Source organism: Haemorhous mexicanus, chromosome 7 (genome assembly GCF_027477595.1).
Source record: "Haemorhous mexicanus isolate bHaeMex1 chromosome 7, bHaeMex1.pri, whole genome shotgun sequence".
NCBI classification, from domain to species: Eukaryota; Metazoa; Chordata; class Aves; order Passeriformes; family Fringillidae; genus Haemorhous; species Haemorhous mexicanus.
Genome location: NC_082347.1, coordinates 29,457,096 through 29,478,221, shown reverse-complemented (window position 1 = coordinate 29,478,221; position 21,126 = coordinate 29,457,096). Strand labels below are relative to the sequence as shown.

At 40.3% G+C, this 21,126-nt stretch overlaps 1 protein-coding gene across 13 annotated transcripts in view; it reads left to right on the top strand.

Annotated features, from left to right (window-relative positions):
• BTRC (beta-transducin repeat containing E3 ubiquitin protein ligase) overlaps positions 1–21,126 on the top strand; it is a 115,156-nt gene that overhangs the window by 60,550 nt on the left and 33,480 nt on the right. For 10 of the 13 annotated variants that reach the window (XM_059851839.1, XM_059851837.1, XM_059851836.1 and 7 more), the window contains one exon: positions 558–647. The exons of the other annotated variants lie outside the window; for them this stretch is intronic. In XM_059851839.1, the coding sequence (XP_059707822.1) occupies positions 558–647 (90 nt within the window). The remainder of the gene's footprint in view (positions 1–557; positions 648–21,126) is intronic. 13 annotated transcript variants of the gene reach the window in all.

Sequence of the window (21,126 nt, the reverse complement as noted above, 5' to 3'; positions counted from 1 at the left end):
TCACTTGGGCAGGACAGCATTAAAGAAAAAACACATTCTACTTTAAAAAAATTTAGAAAGCTTTACATAACTGAGAAGATTAAATACAGCAATGAAATGTGGCATTTGCTCCCTTCTGATTATAAGCTTTCTTGTGTCCCGTGTATTTTACATTTATATTCTGATAAAGTCAGATTCTGATGTTTATTCATATTTGACATACTCTCTGATAACTAGTGTGTAGAAATCACCTTGCTTTAATTGTTCCATCATGCAGCATTTTGTGAAAGAATGAAAACTAAGATGAGATTTTTTTTCCTTTTTCAAAGGAACAGAGAAGAAAAGTCTTTGTCTTTGTGTTTCCATACTGTAAAATTGTACATGGCTTCTCAGAGAGCATGCATGCCCTGAACATAGACTTTTGCTATAAACTAGTTTATTTTGATTTGAAACATTTACATCTTAGAAAAAGGAAATGTAGTAGAGTTGTAGAGTTAGTGTAGGTTCCTGTGCCAAAAATGTGGTGCCTGAAAGAAAATTGTGTTCTTCTATTCATAACCATTTTAATCTTTCTGCAGACCTACAACAGCTGTGCCAGACTGTGCTTAAACCAGGAAACAGTATGTCTAGGAAGCACTGCTATGAAGACTGAAAATTGTGTGGCCAAAGTAAGTAAGAGAACGGTTTTGATTTTGAGGGATTTTTAGCAAATTGTTCACTGTTAGTCAGCGGAAAGTTCTGGTTAAATATTACAGTTAAGAAAAAATATTTAAACAAAGAGGAGGTATTCTGGTAGGCTTTTGTGTCCTTCAGTAGGATCCTGTTTTGCTGAGTCCTGAGCTATGTGGGATTGAAGGGTTCGTTCTGCCCTACAAGTAATAGGCTTTTCCAGCGGGATGACCTATGCTGGCCACATAATTGGCTGTGGCAACTTCAAATGACAAATGTCCAGATATATATTAGAAATACTGCATGAGAGCTCTGTGTATCATGGTTCCCTTTCTCAGCTACCAGAAGGGAGGTGCAAAAAGACTTTGCAATTAAAATACAGTGAACACTGTACTTAAAGGAAAGGGACAAGGGAGATATTGCAGTCAGAATGGTAAGAAAATGAATTTATTAGCCTGTCACAGAAAAGTGATTTCATGACAATTAAGGTAGATGTGATTGGAAAAGATGAGGTGCCATTAGCCACACTCTTTTCTTAGAATTGGGCATAACTAGAGTAAAACAATGTACAGCTTGGTCTGTTTGTGAATGGAGGACATTTGAACCATGATGATGTGTGGAAAGGCTGCATGAAAGATGTGTTTAGTCTTGTGCAAGCTTTGTATTTCCACTGAAAGGAAGTTTAGAATGGGCATGCAGGACAGATCAGTGCATGCAGCCATCTGTTACTGAAACCAGCTGGCATTTTGTTGCTCCTCTGTCACCACAAACCTGACCACTCAAAAGCCTGTTTTCTCTTTCAATTATTATTCCTTGATCTTCTTGAAGTCCATTTCTTTCATACTTTGATTGGTTGTTAAAGGTGCCTTGTCCCTTCAGGGGCCACTTTTGTACTGACCTTTAAGATAATTTCCCAGCTAAATCTTTGCTGGGGTTTTGCTGGTGAAATTTGGATGTCCCATTACTTTTGACTCTTGTCAGGGAATTGGCTACTATAGAAGTTTGTAATGGTGCTTGCACGTGGCTTAGCACTCAAACTGTGCTTGACTTGCCAGTTACCTTCCACTGGAGAAGCACTTCTGAGAGAAGCTACCAGTTCTGCTACAAAGTCGTGGTACAAAGTTTGATACCAGCACTTCCATTCTTAACATGACTGGTCTTGCACACTGCTTCCTAAGGTGCTTTATGATACAGACTAGGTGAAGCTCTTTAAGCAGAGCAATTCTGGCTGAGTTGTCTCATCACAGAGCATTGTTCCAGTGCCATAAAGCAACTCACAGCAAGCTCAGGAAGTAAACCCATTCAACCCCATCTGCTCTACAGTGTCCTGTTTGGCCTGATTGCCTCACTAAGGAGCAAGGGTGTGCAAGAAGTACTGCTAATTTAGGTGGTGCCTCTTTTAAATAAAAGCACATACCTTAATAACTTCATGCCTTTACTAATAAGCTCTCCAAAAGTTATGTTTTCAGCAGGTTTGTGGTGAGAGGTGTGGGTAGGGCTCAAGGCAGGAGCATCATCCTGGAGATAAAAAAGTGTATGTTTTTGAAATATCGTATCTCTATATGCTGTAGAGCAATATATGTGTATATATACTCTTGGACAGTCTGCCATCATGTATGTATGGAAAACCACATATAAACATACAAATACATAGATGCATACATACATGCACATGCATGTGTATATACACATATATATATCTTTCTCTAAAAAACATAAGGACTTTTCTGGGGGTAGAATTCCTCTAGTACTGGCTTCCCTGGCTGTTGTATTCCTTTCCTTTGCCTTCCTATCTACAAACCAAATGAAGTCGGTTGTAAGAAAGCTTGTCTTTCAAATTCCAGAAGTTTCAAAGCATTTATAAATCCAGCTGTCTGAATGCAGATGGTTCAGTGATGGCATAGGCAAATGGCACAACTGTTAAATGTTCCCTAGGTGAAGGGCTTAAATGGGATTTAGGGAGTCCAGAGGCCTTCTCCCAATGCATGCACACAGCGAGTTTTATGCTCCATGATTGATGTATTTTCTAGCCTTGGACTTTAAAATGTTTTGTCAGGGAGGTGAATACTGGAAGGTGCTGCAGTTTTCATTATCTGCAGCACTTTTCCAAATGTAGGGGGTTCAATTTTTTTTAAACTTGCAGTGAAACAGAGAAAGGGTTACTTTGGAAATCATTATTTATTTTTTCTGATTCTGCAGTGCAGTATCAGCCCTGACTGGGATCCACTGTATGCATTATCAGCTGCTTGTCAGATGTGTCAGTCAGTCTGCAAGAGACTGTGTTTTTTCTGAAAATTAAATTTCTGATTCTGCACCTACTTGCAGAAAAGATAATTGTGCTCTCTTACGACTGTATTAATGGCATTTGCTGATTGTGTGCTTGACATTTCTAAAAGTTTGTTCAAAGAATGAAATGCAGTTCCCTTGAGGCCACATGTATCAATTTTGAGGTATCTTCTCTCAGACTGGAGCACTGCCCATTTGTTAAACTCTCATGTGAACAAATGCTTCTGTGCAGGACATCCAGTGTAAACTACCAACCTAACAACTGGTGTTCTTCCTAAAATAGAAGGGGGGAAAAAAACCTATTCAGGTGTGGAAAGCAGCATAGGGCCGCAGTATTTTGATCACTCAAGGAAGTTTGTGTTTGTTAGGAAACCTTGTCTGTCTGGTTTTGTGTACAGCGTCATGCTGACTCTGCAGCCAGGTGCTCAGTGCCTTTTGCAAACCTATGAATTAACTGGTTTTATTCAGACATTTTAAAATAAAGCTAGAATATAATATTCTGATGAATCTTTGTGTCTTGTTCTTAGCCCTTCTTTTCTGGTATTTGTCCTTTGAAACTCCATTGATAGGACTTGGACCTGTTTGGGTAAAAACAAACAAGGAGCATTAGACATTGTTTCAAGTGTGTGCATGTTTTGACTGAATAGCTGGGATCTTCAATTAAAAATTATACATTGTGATGCATAGATTTCACATGTGTGATCTGTGACATCATTTCTCTTGCATGTGCCAGAGTTTTTCTGTATTTTTTGGCATTTTTTTGCCCATTGCCTCTGAGTGGTCTTCAAATCTGATGGACATTCAAGCTAATGTCTTTTAAAAGGAAATGCAACCTCTAATTGTGTTTTTACATGTGTGTGGACACACACAGGCATATATATAAAAACTCCCTTTTGTTTTTTTAGATACCAAAAAATCTCTGTAAAGGGGTTTCTTTTAATGATACTAATGGTGTGCAACCACAAGTGGACAACTTCCTCAGGAATTGGTGCTAGGTGCTTAAATAAGGTAGAAATGTAGCATGAACCTGGGCTCCAAGAACAGGGTGTTTGGTTTTAATGAGGCTTATTGAAATCTGGCCAAATGAGCATCTGTTCCTATTGTTTGTTCCATATTTTGTAAGCCAGTATCTTCAGGCAGATAATGGTGTTTGTGTGTGCTTCATCCTCAATTAGAGAGGGACATAGTTAAAAGTCCCCTGGCATCTGGTATGTCACTAGGATTCTTTTGATGCTCCTGGGTGTGCAAACAAGTTTCTTTTCTGTTCTGTACCCAGGAAATCTTTCTGTGGTGACCTTCACACTTTCTGTTTGATGTGTGGTGAGGGATGCTCTAGTGTGTCTCCAGTCTCCTTGGCTGAGTATTTGCTTGGATGGATTGCATACAGTCCTGTTTTTAAACAGAGGCCTTGCCTTTTCATACTTTTATGTGGTGTGTTAGGTCTGAGTTTTGCTGTTTGCTTCAAGTTTGTGAAATTTTGCAGTACCTTGGATCCTAGAAATACCCTTTCGATTCCAAGTGCTCTTTCCTTTCCCAACAGGAGACTGGTGTATAGCTGATCTCAGAGTTCTGCAGTCAATACCCATGTTTTCATTCATTAGATTGGTCTTACTGTTTGTTAACTCCTGCAGTTAGTTCCAGTTCATCTGTATCTCCTGTACAAAGGAGCGTTCTCAGTTTCATTTTGCACTTTGAATTCTTTCCTGCTTGTGCCAGAGACAGGCACCCTATGGCATCCCTTCAAGAGACAGCACTCCTGAGACACCTTCAAAATGGCATGCAGCATCCCCAGGTTTCTACTTAGTTCTGGACTCAGCAGCAGCAGTTGGGAGAGGTTCTCTGCCTCGATCTAAGTAAAACTGGAAGAAGAAAAATATAGTCATGCACACCACCCTTGAAAAATCAGATTTTATTTCAGATCACTGCTTGCTACTCACATAACTGGTCCTACCAGTGATGACTGGTTTTGCTTTTTAAGGTCCTGGCAAACTAAGGGACTTCTCAGGGTCTTTCAGGGAATCTTTGCTGTTCATCATACTTCTAAAGGTGGGACAGAGCTCTGTGTGCTTAATTCTGGAAACATAGAACAGGCCTTGGCACTTCCTGCATGCTATGTGAAATTTCCTTTCAAAGATGCATCTTATTATTCAGCTATAGTTACACATTTACTCTCAAGGGTGATCCAGCTAGAGCAAGGAGTGGTGGAAGTAGCTGGTAATTGAAATCTTCTTTCCTTTGTCAGTTCTTTCTGCATCGCTACTTTTGAATTTTTAGAACAAACATTGTCTGCACAATAATAACATTAAGTCTGGAATTTTTATGTGAATTTAAAGGAGCAGCCACAAGCACTCTTTAATAAAGAAGCGTTTAGGGTTCCAGGCTGGATGTTCCAGTTGGCAGTAGGACAAATTGATCTGAAGATGTCCCTCTTGTACTCTCAAGTCCCTTTATGTCACAGATTGATGGCTCTTTTTTTCCAGAGTGTGTGACTGCATTTACTTTGCATGAATAGCACTACCAGCTTAGAGTTCTGCTGTGATATACTGAGTCAGTGCATCTTCAGATAATGCATAGTTTTCTGCTGCTTCTGAAGCCTTTCCAGTTCCTGAGATTGAAATTAGAGCAATTTAATAATGAACAAATATTATTTGACTAGCAACATTCAGTTTTGAGATATTTGTTCAGCTGTTTTAATATGAAAGTATGTTAGCTTCTGTTTAATGATGCAGAGGGACTGTCAGTGGAGACGCTTCCAGCCCCAAATCCCTCAATAAAGTATCCTCTACTGTGTCTTCGATATACCTTTCTCTGGGAGGGGCAGCAGTGTCTGAGGTTGTTGCAAACTGGATAAAACACCACCTCAGCCACTGGCTGATAGAGATGTAAGCATGTCATTTTACCCTTCTGTTGGAGGTGTTCTCTCTGTAATGAGAATTGTGTGAATGGCAGGCATTGCAGGAACATTGCTGGGAGTACTTAACATGCAAAAGGTGCTTTGAAAGGGAATTCTCAGACAGCAGAAGTAGAAAATGGCATCAGAGTTTTATCTAAAAGCTTTGCTCTAATGATGATTTTCCTGTCACAAATATGACTACTTTTATCTTCCTTGCTAGTTCATCTGTCTTTTTTTAGGTCAAGACAATCTTTATGCTTTAGCTTCATCTTGGTCCAATAACCTCTTTGCAAATGATGGAGAAAGAAATGTGGTATTCTTGTTCCCCCCACTCCACCCCACCATACACATTCTCCAGATTTTGATAGACTTGTTTTATTTATTTCCAAAATTATATCCGCAGGAAACAAGCTGTTTAAATTCAGATTATGCTGAAGCAAAATGGTCCTGGTATGAGAAGCAACGTGCTGTTTTATGAGCGCAGAGTCCCTTTTCTCATAACTGATTGATAGTAAATATTTTCCTGAAGAATTATTGCCAACCATGAACAGTGCAACTGTTTCACTTTTTTTTCTGTGCTACTTGCTGTACCAGCCATTGTCTGTAATTAAGATCTACAATTCACAATGCAGACGTTTGCACTTCCTCTGGGTCTGAGCTATTTATAAGGCATTTCAGCTGTTCAGAGTTTCTTTTGAGTGTTAAACTATGTGTAAACAGGCTTCTTTAGTCTTCGGGTTACGCAAACATTGTGGTGTGGTTGTCATTTCTGCTTCTCTTACCACCCAAAATGACTTTGCATGTCAATGAAACCACAAATTAAAAAAGAATTACACTTGGGGTTTTTTTAAATGCAACAGAGACTTTGGAGAAATAGCAATATAAAAGCTAACTCATACATTGCTTTGTAGCTGAGGGTCTCTTAAGCCTATTATGGAGATCAGTTCTCCAGGCTCTGCAGTAAGGATGGTCAGGCAGAGGATAGGCAAAATCTTGATATAAAGAATCATTTTCAAAGTTTGATCACCTCAATGGAGATGTTTCTACATTTTGGACCCCATGGTTTGGAATCTTGATAAAGCAAATTGCGTTACATTTCAGATTGAGTTCAGTAAATACTGGAAGGTCCCCTCACAGATGTTAGAAACCCCATCTCATGTTTGAGTGGTTTGAAGGAGGAGTTTTCCTGTGGTGATGACAGTCAAGCTGGAGCAGGTTACTTGTGGAGGCTCTGCAGCCTCCATCCTTGGAGGTTTACAAGACCAGGCTAAATGAAGCCATGAGCTACCTGATCTGACCTCATAAAGCACCCTGCTTTGAGCAGGAGGCTGAGCTGGAGAACTGCAGGGGTCTCTTCTAAGTGAAACCATCTTGGAATCCTCAGTGTACAGACAGTGAAGATGTAATAGAAGTCTTGTAAAATATAGAACTTGACCTGGCATCCTTAATCAAAATTCCTCTGCGACTACATTATGTGTAGTATCACATGCTGTTGTTCCTTGCTGTGTGTTTGCTGGTTCGGTGATGGGTACTCTGCATAAAGAATTATAGCCTTGAGGTCTTCATTCCAGATCCATCACATCTTGCAAGCTTGTAAGAAGTGTTTGCCAGGGTAAGTGTTACAACCAAACTGGACTTGCATTTGCAAAGTACTAAGGATCCTTCATGCTGGAAATGTAAAACAGTTTGGAATCCAAGTCTTCGGTGGCTTTGGTGATAAATGGTGGCAGACATGGGAAGCATTGCTTTTTAAGAGTGCTGCAGTGACAGCACCCTCAGATGGTACAGAATACATGACATTAGATGTATTTTTAGTATTTTTCAAATACAAGAATTAAAAAAGTTGTTTGAAAATATGTCCAGTTCTTGTGCTAAAGCTTGTGGTATGAAATGCTGTTGTAACAGTTTCCTAGTGCAGCCCACTGCAGGGAAGCCACTGATGTGGCCAAGTGTCACATTTCAGAATGCAGAGTGAGTTCTGGGTTCAGCCTAGCAAAAGAGCACCCAAAAATGAGGCTGCTTTTATAGCCTGAGGAGGATTAAGGTGGGGTGGGCTCCAACATCTTTGCTGTTGGGAGCGGGCAAGGGAGGGGAGATAGCGAGGAGCGGGTTCATGGTGAGGCGCGCACTGCAGCACTGCCCACTGGTGCATGCCGGATCACCCGCACGCAGAGATCACATGGCTCCTCCAAAAGTCAAACGATCAATTCGCCTCGTTTTGGCTCTGTACTTAATGCACAAACAGTGCGATCTGCAGGGCTGTAATTGCATTGTTAGGGCCAAGGAACAAGCCTGTGCCTTTTCAGCAGACAGCTGGCAGGGAAAGAGGCATGTTGTTAGGAAAGAGAGAGGCAAGGCAAATAAAATTACTGCTAACGCTCAGAGATCGGCAGGAGTCCTACTTGCCTAATCTTACCGGTGGGAGCAAGCGGCTGTTGTAATCCAATTATAGCAGCATAAGCAATTTGTTAGACACTCCGCATAATGTAACAATTTCCCAATAAACTCTGACTTGTAATAACGTCGGCAAGAGCCCACATAAATCTGCCCGAATGGTGGGGGCTGGAGTGTTCGGCTGGGGGCTTGTAATTTGTGCCATCAGCACGTTTTGTGGAGTGTGGTGTGGTGCAGTCTTTCAGTGCAGGAATTTTAAGAGGAAAAGCGTGGCACGCCCCTCCAAGAGAACACCATTAGCAAGGGTCAAAAGAGATGCCAAACAAAGCTAGGAGGTGGCTTTTCTGGGAGGGAGGAAAAATCAAACCCCAAACATGCGGCCCTAGCTGATGAGGTTTTAAAAATATTAAAAAGCAGTCATGAAAATTGTAGCATTTTAAATGACATCAGAGGGAGGAGGGGGAACTGGAATTACATCTGGTTTGGAGGGGGGCAGGAGAAGAATACCCTTCTTCATATTTAAGCCATTTAAATATTAAAAAAGAAGCTCAAATCTTGAAAGGGATATTCTGTGCTTACAAGACAGAGAAACCACAGATCCTGTCCCAAGCAATTCATAATCGACAAAGGAAAAAATTAAACCTTTTCTACTATACAGTCACTCTCTCCCGTTGTCTTTCTTGCAGCTCCTAGCTGGCTTCATGCATATTGGCACAGCATCTTGATGATGCATCTGAGAGATAAAACGTAGGTCTAGAACCATTCACTTTGAGCGTACCCCAGTGAATTTAACTTTTTTGGCACAATGATGAATGTCCTCTCTGGTTCATGCAGATCTACACAAAGAACTAATCTAATTTAGATATTATTTAAAAGTAAAATCAGTCTGCTGTGCTCTGCCTGTCACTCTTGGAGTACACTGCCAGTTAGAGCATCGTAGACACCAGTTAAGGGTTTATGTTTAGCAAGATTTAAGGTATCATATTTCTGTTAATCCCATTATTTAGCATTTCCCTTCACTAAGATGCAGATAGGCAGCAGGCAAAATAAAGTATGACCCTTTATATACAACATAGAGACAGTCAGAGGTCCAGAATTTTCAGCATTTTTTAAACAGTGCTGTGGTGTAAAAATTCTTGACTTCATACTGCTAACAATACTTTATTCATTTCTTCGCTCTGGGATCCTGTGAGGCTTTAGTGTGGAGTGACATTTCTGAACGTGTTCCCAAATTGTGGCAGCATAATGCCTTTGCGTAGGGTAAAAAGTAGCTCCCAGCCATACAAAAGAGTTTCTCGTATTTGGACCTTCTTCTCTCAGACCCTGTGTTTTGATGCTGGGCTATGCAGGTTCTTTTGCTTAGCCAAAAAAAAACCAACAGAAAACCAAGCCTAATACTAAATTACTGACCTTGTACATACAGCTCATACAATCATGCCTGTACCATGTCTGCCTCTATGGTAGTACTGTATTTTCTGTGAATATGGGGTGTAGTTACATATTCACCTGACATACTAGTCCTGAGATGATTTTTATTTAAACTGTAGAAGAGTCGCTGAGACGAGCATGCAGGCTGCCGTGCAGATAATGCTGCATATTTTGCCCTTCTTTATGTGGAAGTCAAGCTTCCATTGTTCTTAATCTTTGTTGTCTGCCAGCATATCAAAATAACAGGCTGAGACAGCAAGCATTTCCAAAAGTATCCTAATAAATATTTTCTTGCTACATAAGTGCACCTTAAAAAGCTTGTTTAAAGAGGACAGGTATTATCTTAGTTTACCGAAGCTGAATCAATATACTGCAGTGCTTCTAATAAAGCCACTCAGTGTCTGGGTTTAACTAATGGCTGATTTTCACGGCTTTGACAGTGAGCTGTGTGCGTTATTTTCTCCTGATATTGTAAAAATAATGAGAGCAAATTAGAACAATCAGTTTACCCCGATAGCTGCTGATTGGAGGTGATGGGCAATATGGCAGCGGGTAATCCATCTTCGGGCTCCTGTCACATTAACTTCAGCAGTGTGGAAAAGATCAGGCGGAGCGAGTGGGAATCCTGCCCAATCAGAAAGCTGAAATTAATGAGAAGAGCATTGTTCTGTGATCAACCTTTTAATTAGCAAGAGTGGAGATGGAGGGAGTGATGAAGCTGGCAGCACAGCTGCACAATGTTGGGCATGTTTTCGGCGAGGGGGAGGAAAAACATGGGTTTTAAATTACCCCTTCTGTGCTCCCTGTACACCAGCAGTGTGTCTTCATTCTAACCCCCTTAAAAGATCTTAATAAACAGCCACATCCAGGTTAATATTGCAAACGTGGCTGTTACTAATGAGTAGTTTCGAAGTAGGTCGTTTCAGGGGTCATTTAGGAAAATGTTGATCACTGTTTACAAAAGAGAGAGAGAGAGAGAGAGAGACAGGGTTTGGTGTTAAAGTTTCACTGCATCAAGGAAAGAAGAGGAGGTAGATGGATAAAATTAGAGTAAGGGACTGCCTGTTTTAATACTCCTCTCCTTATTTAGTATATGTTTGAAATAAGATTCCTCAGCATATATTTGAAACAAGACTCCTCAGTTAAAAATACTGTGTGCCATGTGGCTTTCAGCAGCAAAAAAAGAGGAGACATCAAATACTGGGTTGATTTCCTAATGCTCCTTTTTGTTGGTTTTTTTCCAGTGTGTTTTTTTGCCCCAGTATTTTTTGTTTATTCACTTAACAACAAGAAATTATAATTAAAAATATTTGACTGCTGTAATTGCTAAAATTGACTTGATTTTTTTTCCTGGTGGTTTAAGAAAATCACAGTTTTCTCAAGTGCATTCTAAAAACAGATACTGGAGTTAATGGCTGTCAGTTCTGAAAAGCAGTCTTAGGAAAATCTTTATTTTTGTAAAGGGAAAAAAATAATGTGGTGGGGCGGAAAGTGATATTACAGAGTAATTTCTAAAAAGGAAAATAAGAAATGTTAGAACATAATATTTGTGTTTTCAGTGGGAATGCAGCTCCTTCTGATTACCACAGTTCCTGTTTTTCCTTCCTTGCTCTCTGTATTGTTGTTTTCAGGCAATTCTTTTCTCCTTCCTCGTGATACCCAAAGAAGTTGTAGCGCATGAAGAGTGGGGCTCCATCACACTGTGCATAGCAGCTGTGCTGCTTTCCTTTCATTTTTCCAGTCAGAACACAGGCTCTCTTTACTTTGAGGTATTCCACTTTGTGATGCTGAAAAGCAAATAAACTCTTGTCAGTTTGCAAGAGAAGGCAAAAGCCAGCGCCTGCACCCAGCGAGCCGTACGGGCTGTTGGGTGAGCTGTGAGCTCACTCCCAGCTGCAGCTTCGTGCTGCCTGCTTCGGGTAGGCAGCAATGAGCTGAGGAGGAAAGCTGCTGGGGGTGAGCTTGGCTGCTTTGGGGTTCAGTTCCAGGCAGATCTCACCATCTTTGCTTACTGTAGTATTTGGAACCTTCCAAGTTTTGTAAGAGCTATGTAATTTTTTCTTCTCCCTCGCCCTCCTTTATAAAATGAGGTCTTTGTATGAGTTTGGTGGTGTCCACATAGCTTTTAAAAGCTGAAAGACACAGCATCTCCACTCAGAAGTTAACCTGGTAAAACAGGCATTTTTGTACTATCCAACCAGTTGTATTTCTAATATATTAATGAGTGGGGCTTGCAGTTCTGCTTGTAAAGGTTGTCTTAATATTTTTATTTGTACAATACAGTTCCAATTTTCTATAACTTTTTTACTATTTAACCCTTCAAAGTAACATTTTATTTCAGCCTCCCACTCCCTGCAGCCTAAGGCAGAAAAAAAAATTGGTGTTTGGGATGAACTGTATTCACTTAACAAACAGCTGTTCAATATTTTATTTTATTCGTATTGCTTGTTCTGTGCCTCAGGCTGTATTTATTGCATGCCTTTCAAGTCCTGGTCAGAATATGGAAATAGGGACTGCCTCCTGGGGGTTTGCCCTACACTTTCAGTGCTTCACAAACCTTAATTAATCCTTCCAGTGTTTCTTGGGCTGAGTGTTGGACTCACAGCATCCCTTTTTTGCAGAGAAGTTCAAAAGTTATTTTAACAACTGAAATTTAGGGAGGAAATAGTTTATTTGTAGTAAGCAATGAGGTCTCACAGGAGGAATATTTGATTAGGAATTATAACACCAGATTTTGAGATATCTTTTGTCTTTGCCATATTCTGCTTTTCTTTCTCAATTCTTTCATCTCTAGAAGGATAATGCTGCTTAACATTTCCTCATTAGATTTTTGGGGTTCTAGAAATGTGGTATCAGTTGAAGCATGTTTTGTATTTAAACACTATTTTTGTATATATACACCTCATGTTGATTTGGGCTCTGTTGTTGTGGCATCTTCTCTCTCCCCAAGACCGTGTACATTTTTTAAGGGCTGTGTTAGGCATACATCTTGGGAAAGATGCACTTACTGCAGTTGCATTCTAATGGCAGTCAATTATGATCCTTGTGGGAGGCAAGAGGAAAGTCAAAGAGAAAGTGGACAGTTACTAAGCCAAATATTCTTCTTCTTGTGGCATAAACCACCAAAAGCTCTCAGCGCCTTTTGTTCTCCTTTAATAAAACTCAAGACCCAGTAAATTATTCCACAGCTGCTTAAATCAGTTTGTCAGCTTCCAAAGAGATTCCCCTGTGGGCAGAAACCAAGTGGTAAATTCTTGCCCCAAAGTAATCATGCTGCAGGAAAATAACTGAAAAGATGCAGTGTGTTGCAGAATCCACCTTAAGTATGGAGCTTACCACCGTGACTCTGTAATGGGATGTCCCAACATGGGGCTTAATATCATAAATACTGTAAATATGCCATCTGTGAACTAATAGGCAGCCTTGGGATTGTTAATGTTTGTATATATGTTAAAATGAACGTAGAGCCAATATTAATTCTTTCTTAACCTAGTAAAATAATTCATTCTAGCTCTTGGCTGGGTTTTGCAAATGTATGTTTTTATCAGTGTTGAATTTCTTGGTTGGGTCTATATTTTACTTAATCCGATTATAATTTCTTTCTTTGCTCTCTGAGGGCTAGCAAACTGTCTACTAGCTGTTGAGAGAATATCAGCAACATTTTTTTAAATTCCTCTCTTTTTTAAATTTTCTATAAAAACTGTGTTAAACAGAGTTACAATTTTCAGACTCAATTTAGCCTGAATTTTGCATGTTGAAAAGTAACAGCAAATTTCATTTATCAAAAGGTTTTGTATGCTTTTTGTAGCTAATATTAGTAATACTCTTCTTTATACTCTTTTACATATAGTATATACATATACTCTTCCACAGAAACCCTTCTTTTCTTAATGCAGTAGTATTTATTATAGGTGAAACACTTTAACATTTGAGATTCATAATTTTCACTTGGTTTTAACAGTCCCTTCTCATATAAGCAGTATGAGTCGATGTGTGATACATAGTAATTTTATTTCTTGAGTAGTGAAACATAGTATCTGTTCTATAAAGTCTGAGTATGTTAAACTCATTTTATTAATAACTTTAAAACACAAGGATAACATTTATTTTAAAAGAAATAACTTTGTAAGTTTACTTATTAGGGTTTTTTGTTAGCTAAACTGTTTTTGTTAGCTAACCAGTTACTTATAAACTGTTCCAAAATGTAATTTGTCTTTAAAGAGATTATAAATCTTAGCTGTACTATGAAATTAGTGCATATTTTAAAGTACTAGTTCCTGAAATATGTGTTGTAGTTCCCATGAAGGTGGGTCAGAGGAATGTGAATTTATGGATTGCATAGATAAGTTATCAGTTGGGAAATGGAAGCAGCACTGTTCAGTCTGCAGTCTCGTATCCTACAGAATGCTTATGAGAGTAAAGCAGTTCTCATAGGACAACCTGATGTCTTGCCCTCAGTTTACTTCCAAATATGTAATTACCTTTATTTCTTGGCACTTATTACCATAGTAGCTTCTTTGGATCAAGTCCTGACAGGTGGAATCCCTTCTAGTATGAAAAATCAGATCAACATGCTTCAAATCCTGTCCTCTGGTGGAGACACATTTATTTTCAGAGTTTCCTGATACTGCACTAAAGAACTTTTCATCTCATGTGGGACCTCAAGTGACTCAACATAAATAGTTTGTGTGGAGGTCAGACACTTGCCTCCATCTCGATTCTCTCAAAGTAAATCACTATCAGCTGGCAGGACAGGTTTTGATGGTTGTAGGAGTTGATTTGGAGTCATACTGAGATCCAGCTGTCAACTGAGTCTGAGTTTTTGCTCTTTGCAATCTCAGGAGTTTTCAGATAGCCACTGCAGTCTATACCCACGTAACTGATCAGTTAAAGGCACAAGACAGCAACAATATTGAAATAAACCATGTAAATTTTCTTCTAATTGTTCAAACAATAGACAATTGGCCCTGGGGAAAATGGAGTTCATAGTTGCAGCATCTTGCTGCCCACCAGATCTTGGCCTGATCTTCCCAGTTAGTGACTTGAAGGCAACTCCTCCAGCAAAAGTGACTCCATATCAGGGACTCTAAGGTCACTTGCATTACTCACATCTGGATCTTCATCTGGCATCCAGACATCACATGAATGAAGAACTTAAAGGTTTGTCACAGATCCTGTGAGAGTTTACCTGGAGGCAGTGAAGGTATGAAAAGAGATATTCTCTGTTCCCATGTAATACATTTATTATAAGTGTATCAGACACCATGAGGGATATCCTGTGAAACCAGTGACGAGCACTGTGAATCTGACCTCAGTGCAATCTGAAGTTACCTGGGAGTTTCCTGGAGACAAGATCAATGGATAAAACATCACCAGAATAGGTACTGTTCCTGTGTGTCATGTGCAGCTCACCAGTTCAGCACATGGTGGAAAGGTGTAGGTTGTACATTTCATAAATCTCAGATAGGCTCAAGCTCACTGGGCCCTTGCCAGACTGAAAATTGACAGCTCTTCCAGTCATTCATGGGAGAGGAATAAAGCCCCATGTTTGTGTATTAGCAAAGTAGAGTGCACAGTCCCATCGATGTTCTCTACTCATTCAGTTTGCTCAGCTGACAATCAGCAAGTTTGCATCTGTGCCTTTTCAGGTTTGCTCTGAGCTGTGAAGTGATGAATGTCTCTTGCAGAGCAAGTCATTACCAGCCTTGTTACACCAGAAGGGCTAGAAGGAGGATCCAGGGAGCTACAGGCACATCAGTCTGACCTTGGTGCTGGGGAAGGTCATTGAACAGATCATCTTCAGTGCCATCATGGGGCACATATGGGACAAACAGGTGATCAGGCCCAGTCAGTGTGGGCTGTGAGAGGCAAGACCTGCTTGTCCAACCTGATCTGTGGTAAGGGAAAGGCTGTGAATGTGTCTGCCTAGACTTCAGTAAAACCTTTGATGTCATGTTCTGCAGCATCCTCCTGGGGAAACTGGCCAAGCCCAAAGAGTGGTGGTGAGTGGAGTCAAGTGCAGCTGATCACCAGTTACCGGTACTGCTCCCTAGGGCTCAGTATTGGGGCCAGTTCTGGTTAGTATCTTTATTAACAATATGGACAAGGGGATCAAGTCCCCCCTCAGTAAATTTACAGATGACACTTAATTGGGTGGAATGCTGGTCTTCTTGAAGGTAGGAAGGCTCTGCAGAGGGATCTCTGGATCTGTAACTGGCTGGGTCAATGTACCAAGGCCAGCTATGAGAATCAGGAAAGTGAAGTGCCAGGTCCTATACTTGGATCACAACAACCCTACACAGAGCTGCAGGCTGGGGCAGCATGGCTGAAAACTGCCCAGCAGAAAAGGACCTGTGGGTACTGGTCAACAGCAGCTGATCATGAGCCAGCAGTTGCCCAGGTGGCCAGAGAGGCCAATGGTATCCTGGCTTGTATCAGAAGTAGTGTGGCTGACAGGACCAGGACACTGATCATCCCCCTGTACTCAGAACTGGTGAGGCTGCACCTCAAATCCCTTGTTCAGTTTTGGACCCCTTTCTGCAAGAAAAATATTGAGGTGCTGGAGCGAGTCCAGAGAAGGGCAACAGAGTTGGTGAAGGGTGTGGAGCACAAATGCTGTGAGGAGTGGCTGAGGGAGCTGGGGGTGTTTAGCCTGGAGAAAAGGAGGCTCAGGGACACGTTACTGTTCTCTACAACTGCCTGAGAGGAGGGTGTAAAAAAGTGAGAGTGACCCTCTTCTCCCAAGTAACAAGCAACAGGACAAGAGGAAATGGCCTCAAGTTGTTCAGGGAAGGTTTATATTGGCTATTATAAAAACATTTTTCACTGAAAGTTTTATGGAGCATTGGAAGGTGCCCAGGGAAGCTGAGTAACAGACCTGGAGATATTCAAAAGGCTTGTATATGTGGCATTTAGTTTAGTAGTGGACTTGGCAATGTTAACAGATAGACTTGATCTTGGAGGTATTTTCCAACCTCCATGACTCTATGATTTCACCTTCTGGAACCTTGCAGGTCCCTGGTTCCAGCCTCTTGTAGATACTACTACTTTCCAGTGTCTGGTAGATACTACTTTGTCCCTTTAGTGAATTTACTGAGTTTCATCTTACAGTCAGTTAAGGTCTGGTCTGCAGTCTTTTTTTCCTCCTCTGTTTCCATCAGAAGATTTTTCCAGAACCCAGTTGTACCACTGATTCTTTGTTTCTTCCTTTTGTTTTAATAGTTCTTGTTCCATTTTTGATGTTTATCCACATAGAGTTTTAGAGAGCTCTCATACCCGCTTTGTTTTATTAGGACAAATTGAGTGGTCCTTAGGGAGTTGTATGATTTAAGAAATGGAAGAGAAAAGATGTTTGAGCATTTGTGGTTGAGGTCTTTGTTTTCTAGGAAGAATTTATTTATCTTTACTCTTATGATGGCTCTCTCTTAGGCAAAAGTTGTCAAATTATTGCCCTGAACTGTACTTCAGGTATTGACAGTCTTAAATACCTGTAAAGATTTAATTCTTCTGGCTGATGCAGTGACACAGCCGCCATCCTTCTAAACGAAAGAGAGGGCTTGGACTAATCACTGCATCCTTCAGCTTGTTATTGTCAGGTATCATGGTCCCTTGATTTTCCTGGAATAGTGTTCTGCCCTGTGCAGTACTCAGCGAATACTACTGCTTGACTGGAATACAGAATCATCGGTAGTCACTGCCACTAATTGGCAGATTTTAAAATTTATCGGTTTCTCGGAGGGAACTTGTAATGGGAAATAACTCATGTTGTGCAGTAAAAGCAACTGTTCCATATTTTCCTTCATGTATATTTAACACAATCTGTAATTTACAAAAATAGATTTGAATTAGTCTGCCTGTGGAAGCTCATACCTAAGATAACTTCAGCAAGGCAGGCAGTCCCTTGTTGCTTGTAACTGATGGCTTCGTTGAGGCTGCAGCTTGGAGGGAGACAGCAGTAGTCACTGTATGCATTGCTGAGCCTTACTGTTGAGGAAAACTAAAAATGAGCAGCAAAGCAGTTGTGCTCACAGTCCTGAAAATAGTATTCTAAATGGCTGCAAATTTTAAAATTTTACCATAATAATGAATCTTGACAGGCAAGTAGTCCTTACCTGCTCAGCTCATGTGACTAGGCTATTTGCCTGTGCCCAGCAGGCAAAGTTGCCTTCATGATGCCCTGAATTTTTGAAATACAACATGTCTATCCTAAATGTGTGTGCACAGGTTCAGATTCAACTGTCTTCTTATAACATTAAAGTCTGAAAAACTCCTGTTGCTTCTCAACACATAATGAAACCTTTGTAACAGTGACGACAAACTGAGAATTCAGTTAAAACAAGACTAAAATATTTCAGCATTGTTTTTTCTGACCTCGCTTCTCTCACTTTAAACAACTGCTTTTGTTGAGACTAACATTCATTTAGAAGAAAATAAAAGTGAAAACCACTTAAGAACTATACTACAAAAAATTAGATGGTTAATTAACTAAGACTTGTAATTTCTCAGCAAAGAAAGCTCCCTCTCTGACAAGTAAACCTTCCTTATAGGTCTTTGATTGTAGGTAATAAAAATGTTCTTAATTAATGCCAATTATGTGCATTTGTTGTTTTCTTTCAAGTCACTGTATTTTACAAAATTGTGTGAACTACAGAGCTGAATCAAGCTGTTCTCCTGCCATGTTGATTTAAATCTGTCAGCCCTATTCTGGATCATCATCTGTAATCCCAAATAGTTCTGAGGTGGGTTGTAATGGGAGTGTTTCAAAGTTCAGTTTAGAAGACTGCAGATGATTAGACTTCACAGGCAGTTAATAAATATTAAAATCTGAGTTTTGAAACTGGTTCAGGTCATAAATGAAGATCTGTTTGGAATTTAATAATTTGTGGAGAGTATCAGCTGTAGTTCCTAGAGAACACAAGCATCATTAAAAAATCAATAGTTTTTGAAATTTTTTTAATAGTTGGATGGATGTAATTGAAAGTCAGTATTGGATGTCTGAACAGATGAATACTGCTTGCTCTCAACTTGTAAAGCCAGAGGGCAGGTATATCTGCAGTACTCTTGAAGAACCTGGTCTTTAATGGCTGCAAAAAATGAACACCAAAGGCTTGTGAACCCTAGAGTTGGAAAGTCTTATTAAAAAAAATAATTCTCTATACAGCATCTTTTTAAAGGAGTCCCAGATTTTGCTTATGAGAAATTAAATACATCAACATCCAACAGTTGTAACTATCCAAAAGCCTGTTAAGTGTATATGAACTTTGACAGTGACGTTAGAAATACAGAGTCACTTAGGTTGGAAAAGACCTCAGGAGGTCCAATCTTCTGCCCACAGCAGCATAGTCAATATTGAATTCATTACTCCCAAGTAAGCTCCACTGCCAGGTACCTGCTTCTCCTGGGTTTTGCATCTACAGAACATCTACCTACCATCTGAGGTCTCAGACTGCACAGAGAAATGAAGCCAGCACGTACTTTGCATAAGAGGGACTTCTTTTTGCCCTAGCTATGCCTGCCTATATCTCCTAAGATAGCACCAAGGACCACCTCAAGTTATGTAGTCCTGAAGTAACAAAGACATAAAAACAGCTGTGAGCTGTTTTTGTAAAAGGAAGGGAAGTATATTGCTGCTAATACACAGAAGTGATCACAGACCTCAAAAGTTTCAGTACTTGGTCGTGTACGTGGGGGGAGTTGCTGCTGCTGCATTCCTGCTGGGTGGTCAGCACCACCTTTTTCCTGTCTCATTCAGACCTAAGCCACAGCTCTGTGGAGCTGGGGAGAGAACAGACGGATTGTGGTGTCAGCCCAAGAAACACCCAGCTGAAGGTCACCAACCCAACCAACAGATCTGCAACTGCAGAGATCTTGCTTTCACTTGAGATGTCCTTTCACTGCTGCTGGACAGGTCAGATGTCACACTATAATCCTTTCCTGCCATGTGCAAGAGGTGTGGGGAGAGAGAAGTTGTTGCCAATGCTTTTCTCCAAGTCCTCTTAAGGGGATAAAAGGAATGGCCTTGGATGCCATCTGTACTGCAGAAGGAAGGTCTGTGTGTCAGGATTTGGGTGCAGCAGCAGGACTGTGTACAGAGTTCGGGCCCAAAATGGCAAGGACAGCTGACAGATGGGACTGAGGGACATCGGCAGGCGATGTTGGGAAGTTTTGGTCAGGTGCTTCTGTCATCTACTCGGGTCTAGTTACTTCTAGTCTTTCTTATTGGACTTGTCAGAGACATAAAAACATAGCTGTGGATAGCGTAGCACATCCTACTGTATTTCCTCATCTCTGTCACATACAAATATTAAAATCACAAACTTCTAAACCCAGGCGATGTTCTGAAGTCCCCCGGTGGTTACACGTCAGAATTGCTGTGATGACTAAAGAAACTTACCTAAAGCATATCCTCCCTAGGGCACTTACCTTCAGGATGTGAGTTGTTGCCATGTATGTATCGATTTTGGAGTGGTAGCTGGGTGTTTCAGTTTGAGAAAACTCAACGTGAAGTTTTTTCATAACACTCGCCTTTTGGTTCTGCTTTGGAAGGCTGTGGAAACAATTAGTACTGCTGCATTTTTTCTAACTGGTGAAGTGAGACCATGCCTTTACTAACGAGTCTGTTTTGTTTAGCTTTCACCTGACAGATTTGTTTGCTGACACTTAAGAGGAAATTTACACTTGTATGATGCGGTTTGCCTTCAACCAGCACCTTTGGTGCTGGGGCTTCATTCCCAGCATTAAGCAGTGCTTTGTCTTTGTGTGAAGTGTGTTGGGACACATCTATTTAACTGATAGACTTGTGAAATGGAGTGGCTTGCCTATGGCAGCACAGGAAGGGAGTCGGAGAGTTAGGAATAAAACTCAAAAGACTTGGCTCCCATTTCCCTTTCTCATTTTTACATTTGTTCTGCCAGCTTTCAGTTTATCAAGAATTAATAAGTAATAACCTATGATTGAAAAGGCCTCACACTCTTTCTGTTGTGAGATGTTTCTCTGTCTTCAGCATCATGCAGAGCTCAGAATTGTTGCACCTTTTTAGCTTTACTTAAGTGGCATGATTCAATATTTAATGTGAAATAGAAACGTGTAATTCACAACTGCAGTCAGCTGCATTGGGAGGTTCGTCAGCCAAAAGGAGGTGAGGTAGCTGAACTTTTTTATGCCATGAAAATTGAAAATTTTCCAACAACTTTTTCATTTAGTTTCTTGCTGCATCTCACATTGTACACACAGCTGACATGATAATCCTTCAGCTTGTCCTAAATTACATTTTAAAATAGAAATCAGTTAATTACAGCAATCTGAATATTTTTAATCAGTTGTAGAGGGAATTTCTAATGACACTTGTTTCTCTTGAATTTCAGATAAGCTACTGGATGTGTTCTTAATTATGCATGTGACAAAAAAAGTAAATCAATTAAAAATTACAAACAACACTACCCAAGACTGCTTTGAGTGAGATCAGATAGTCACAGCTT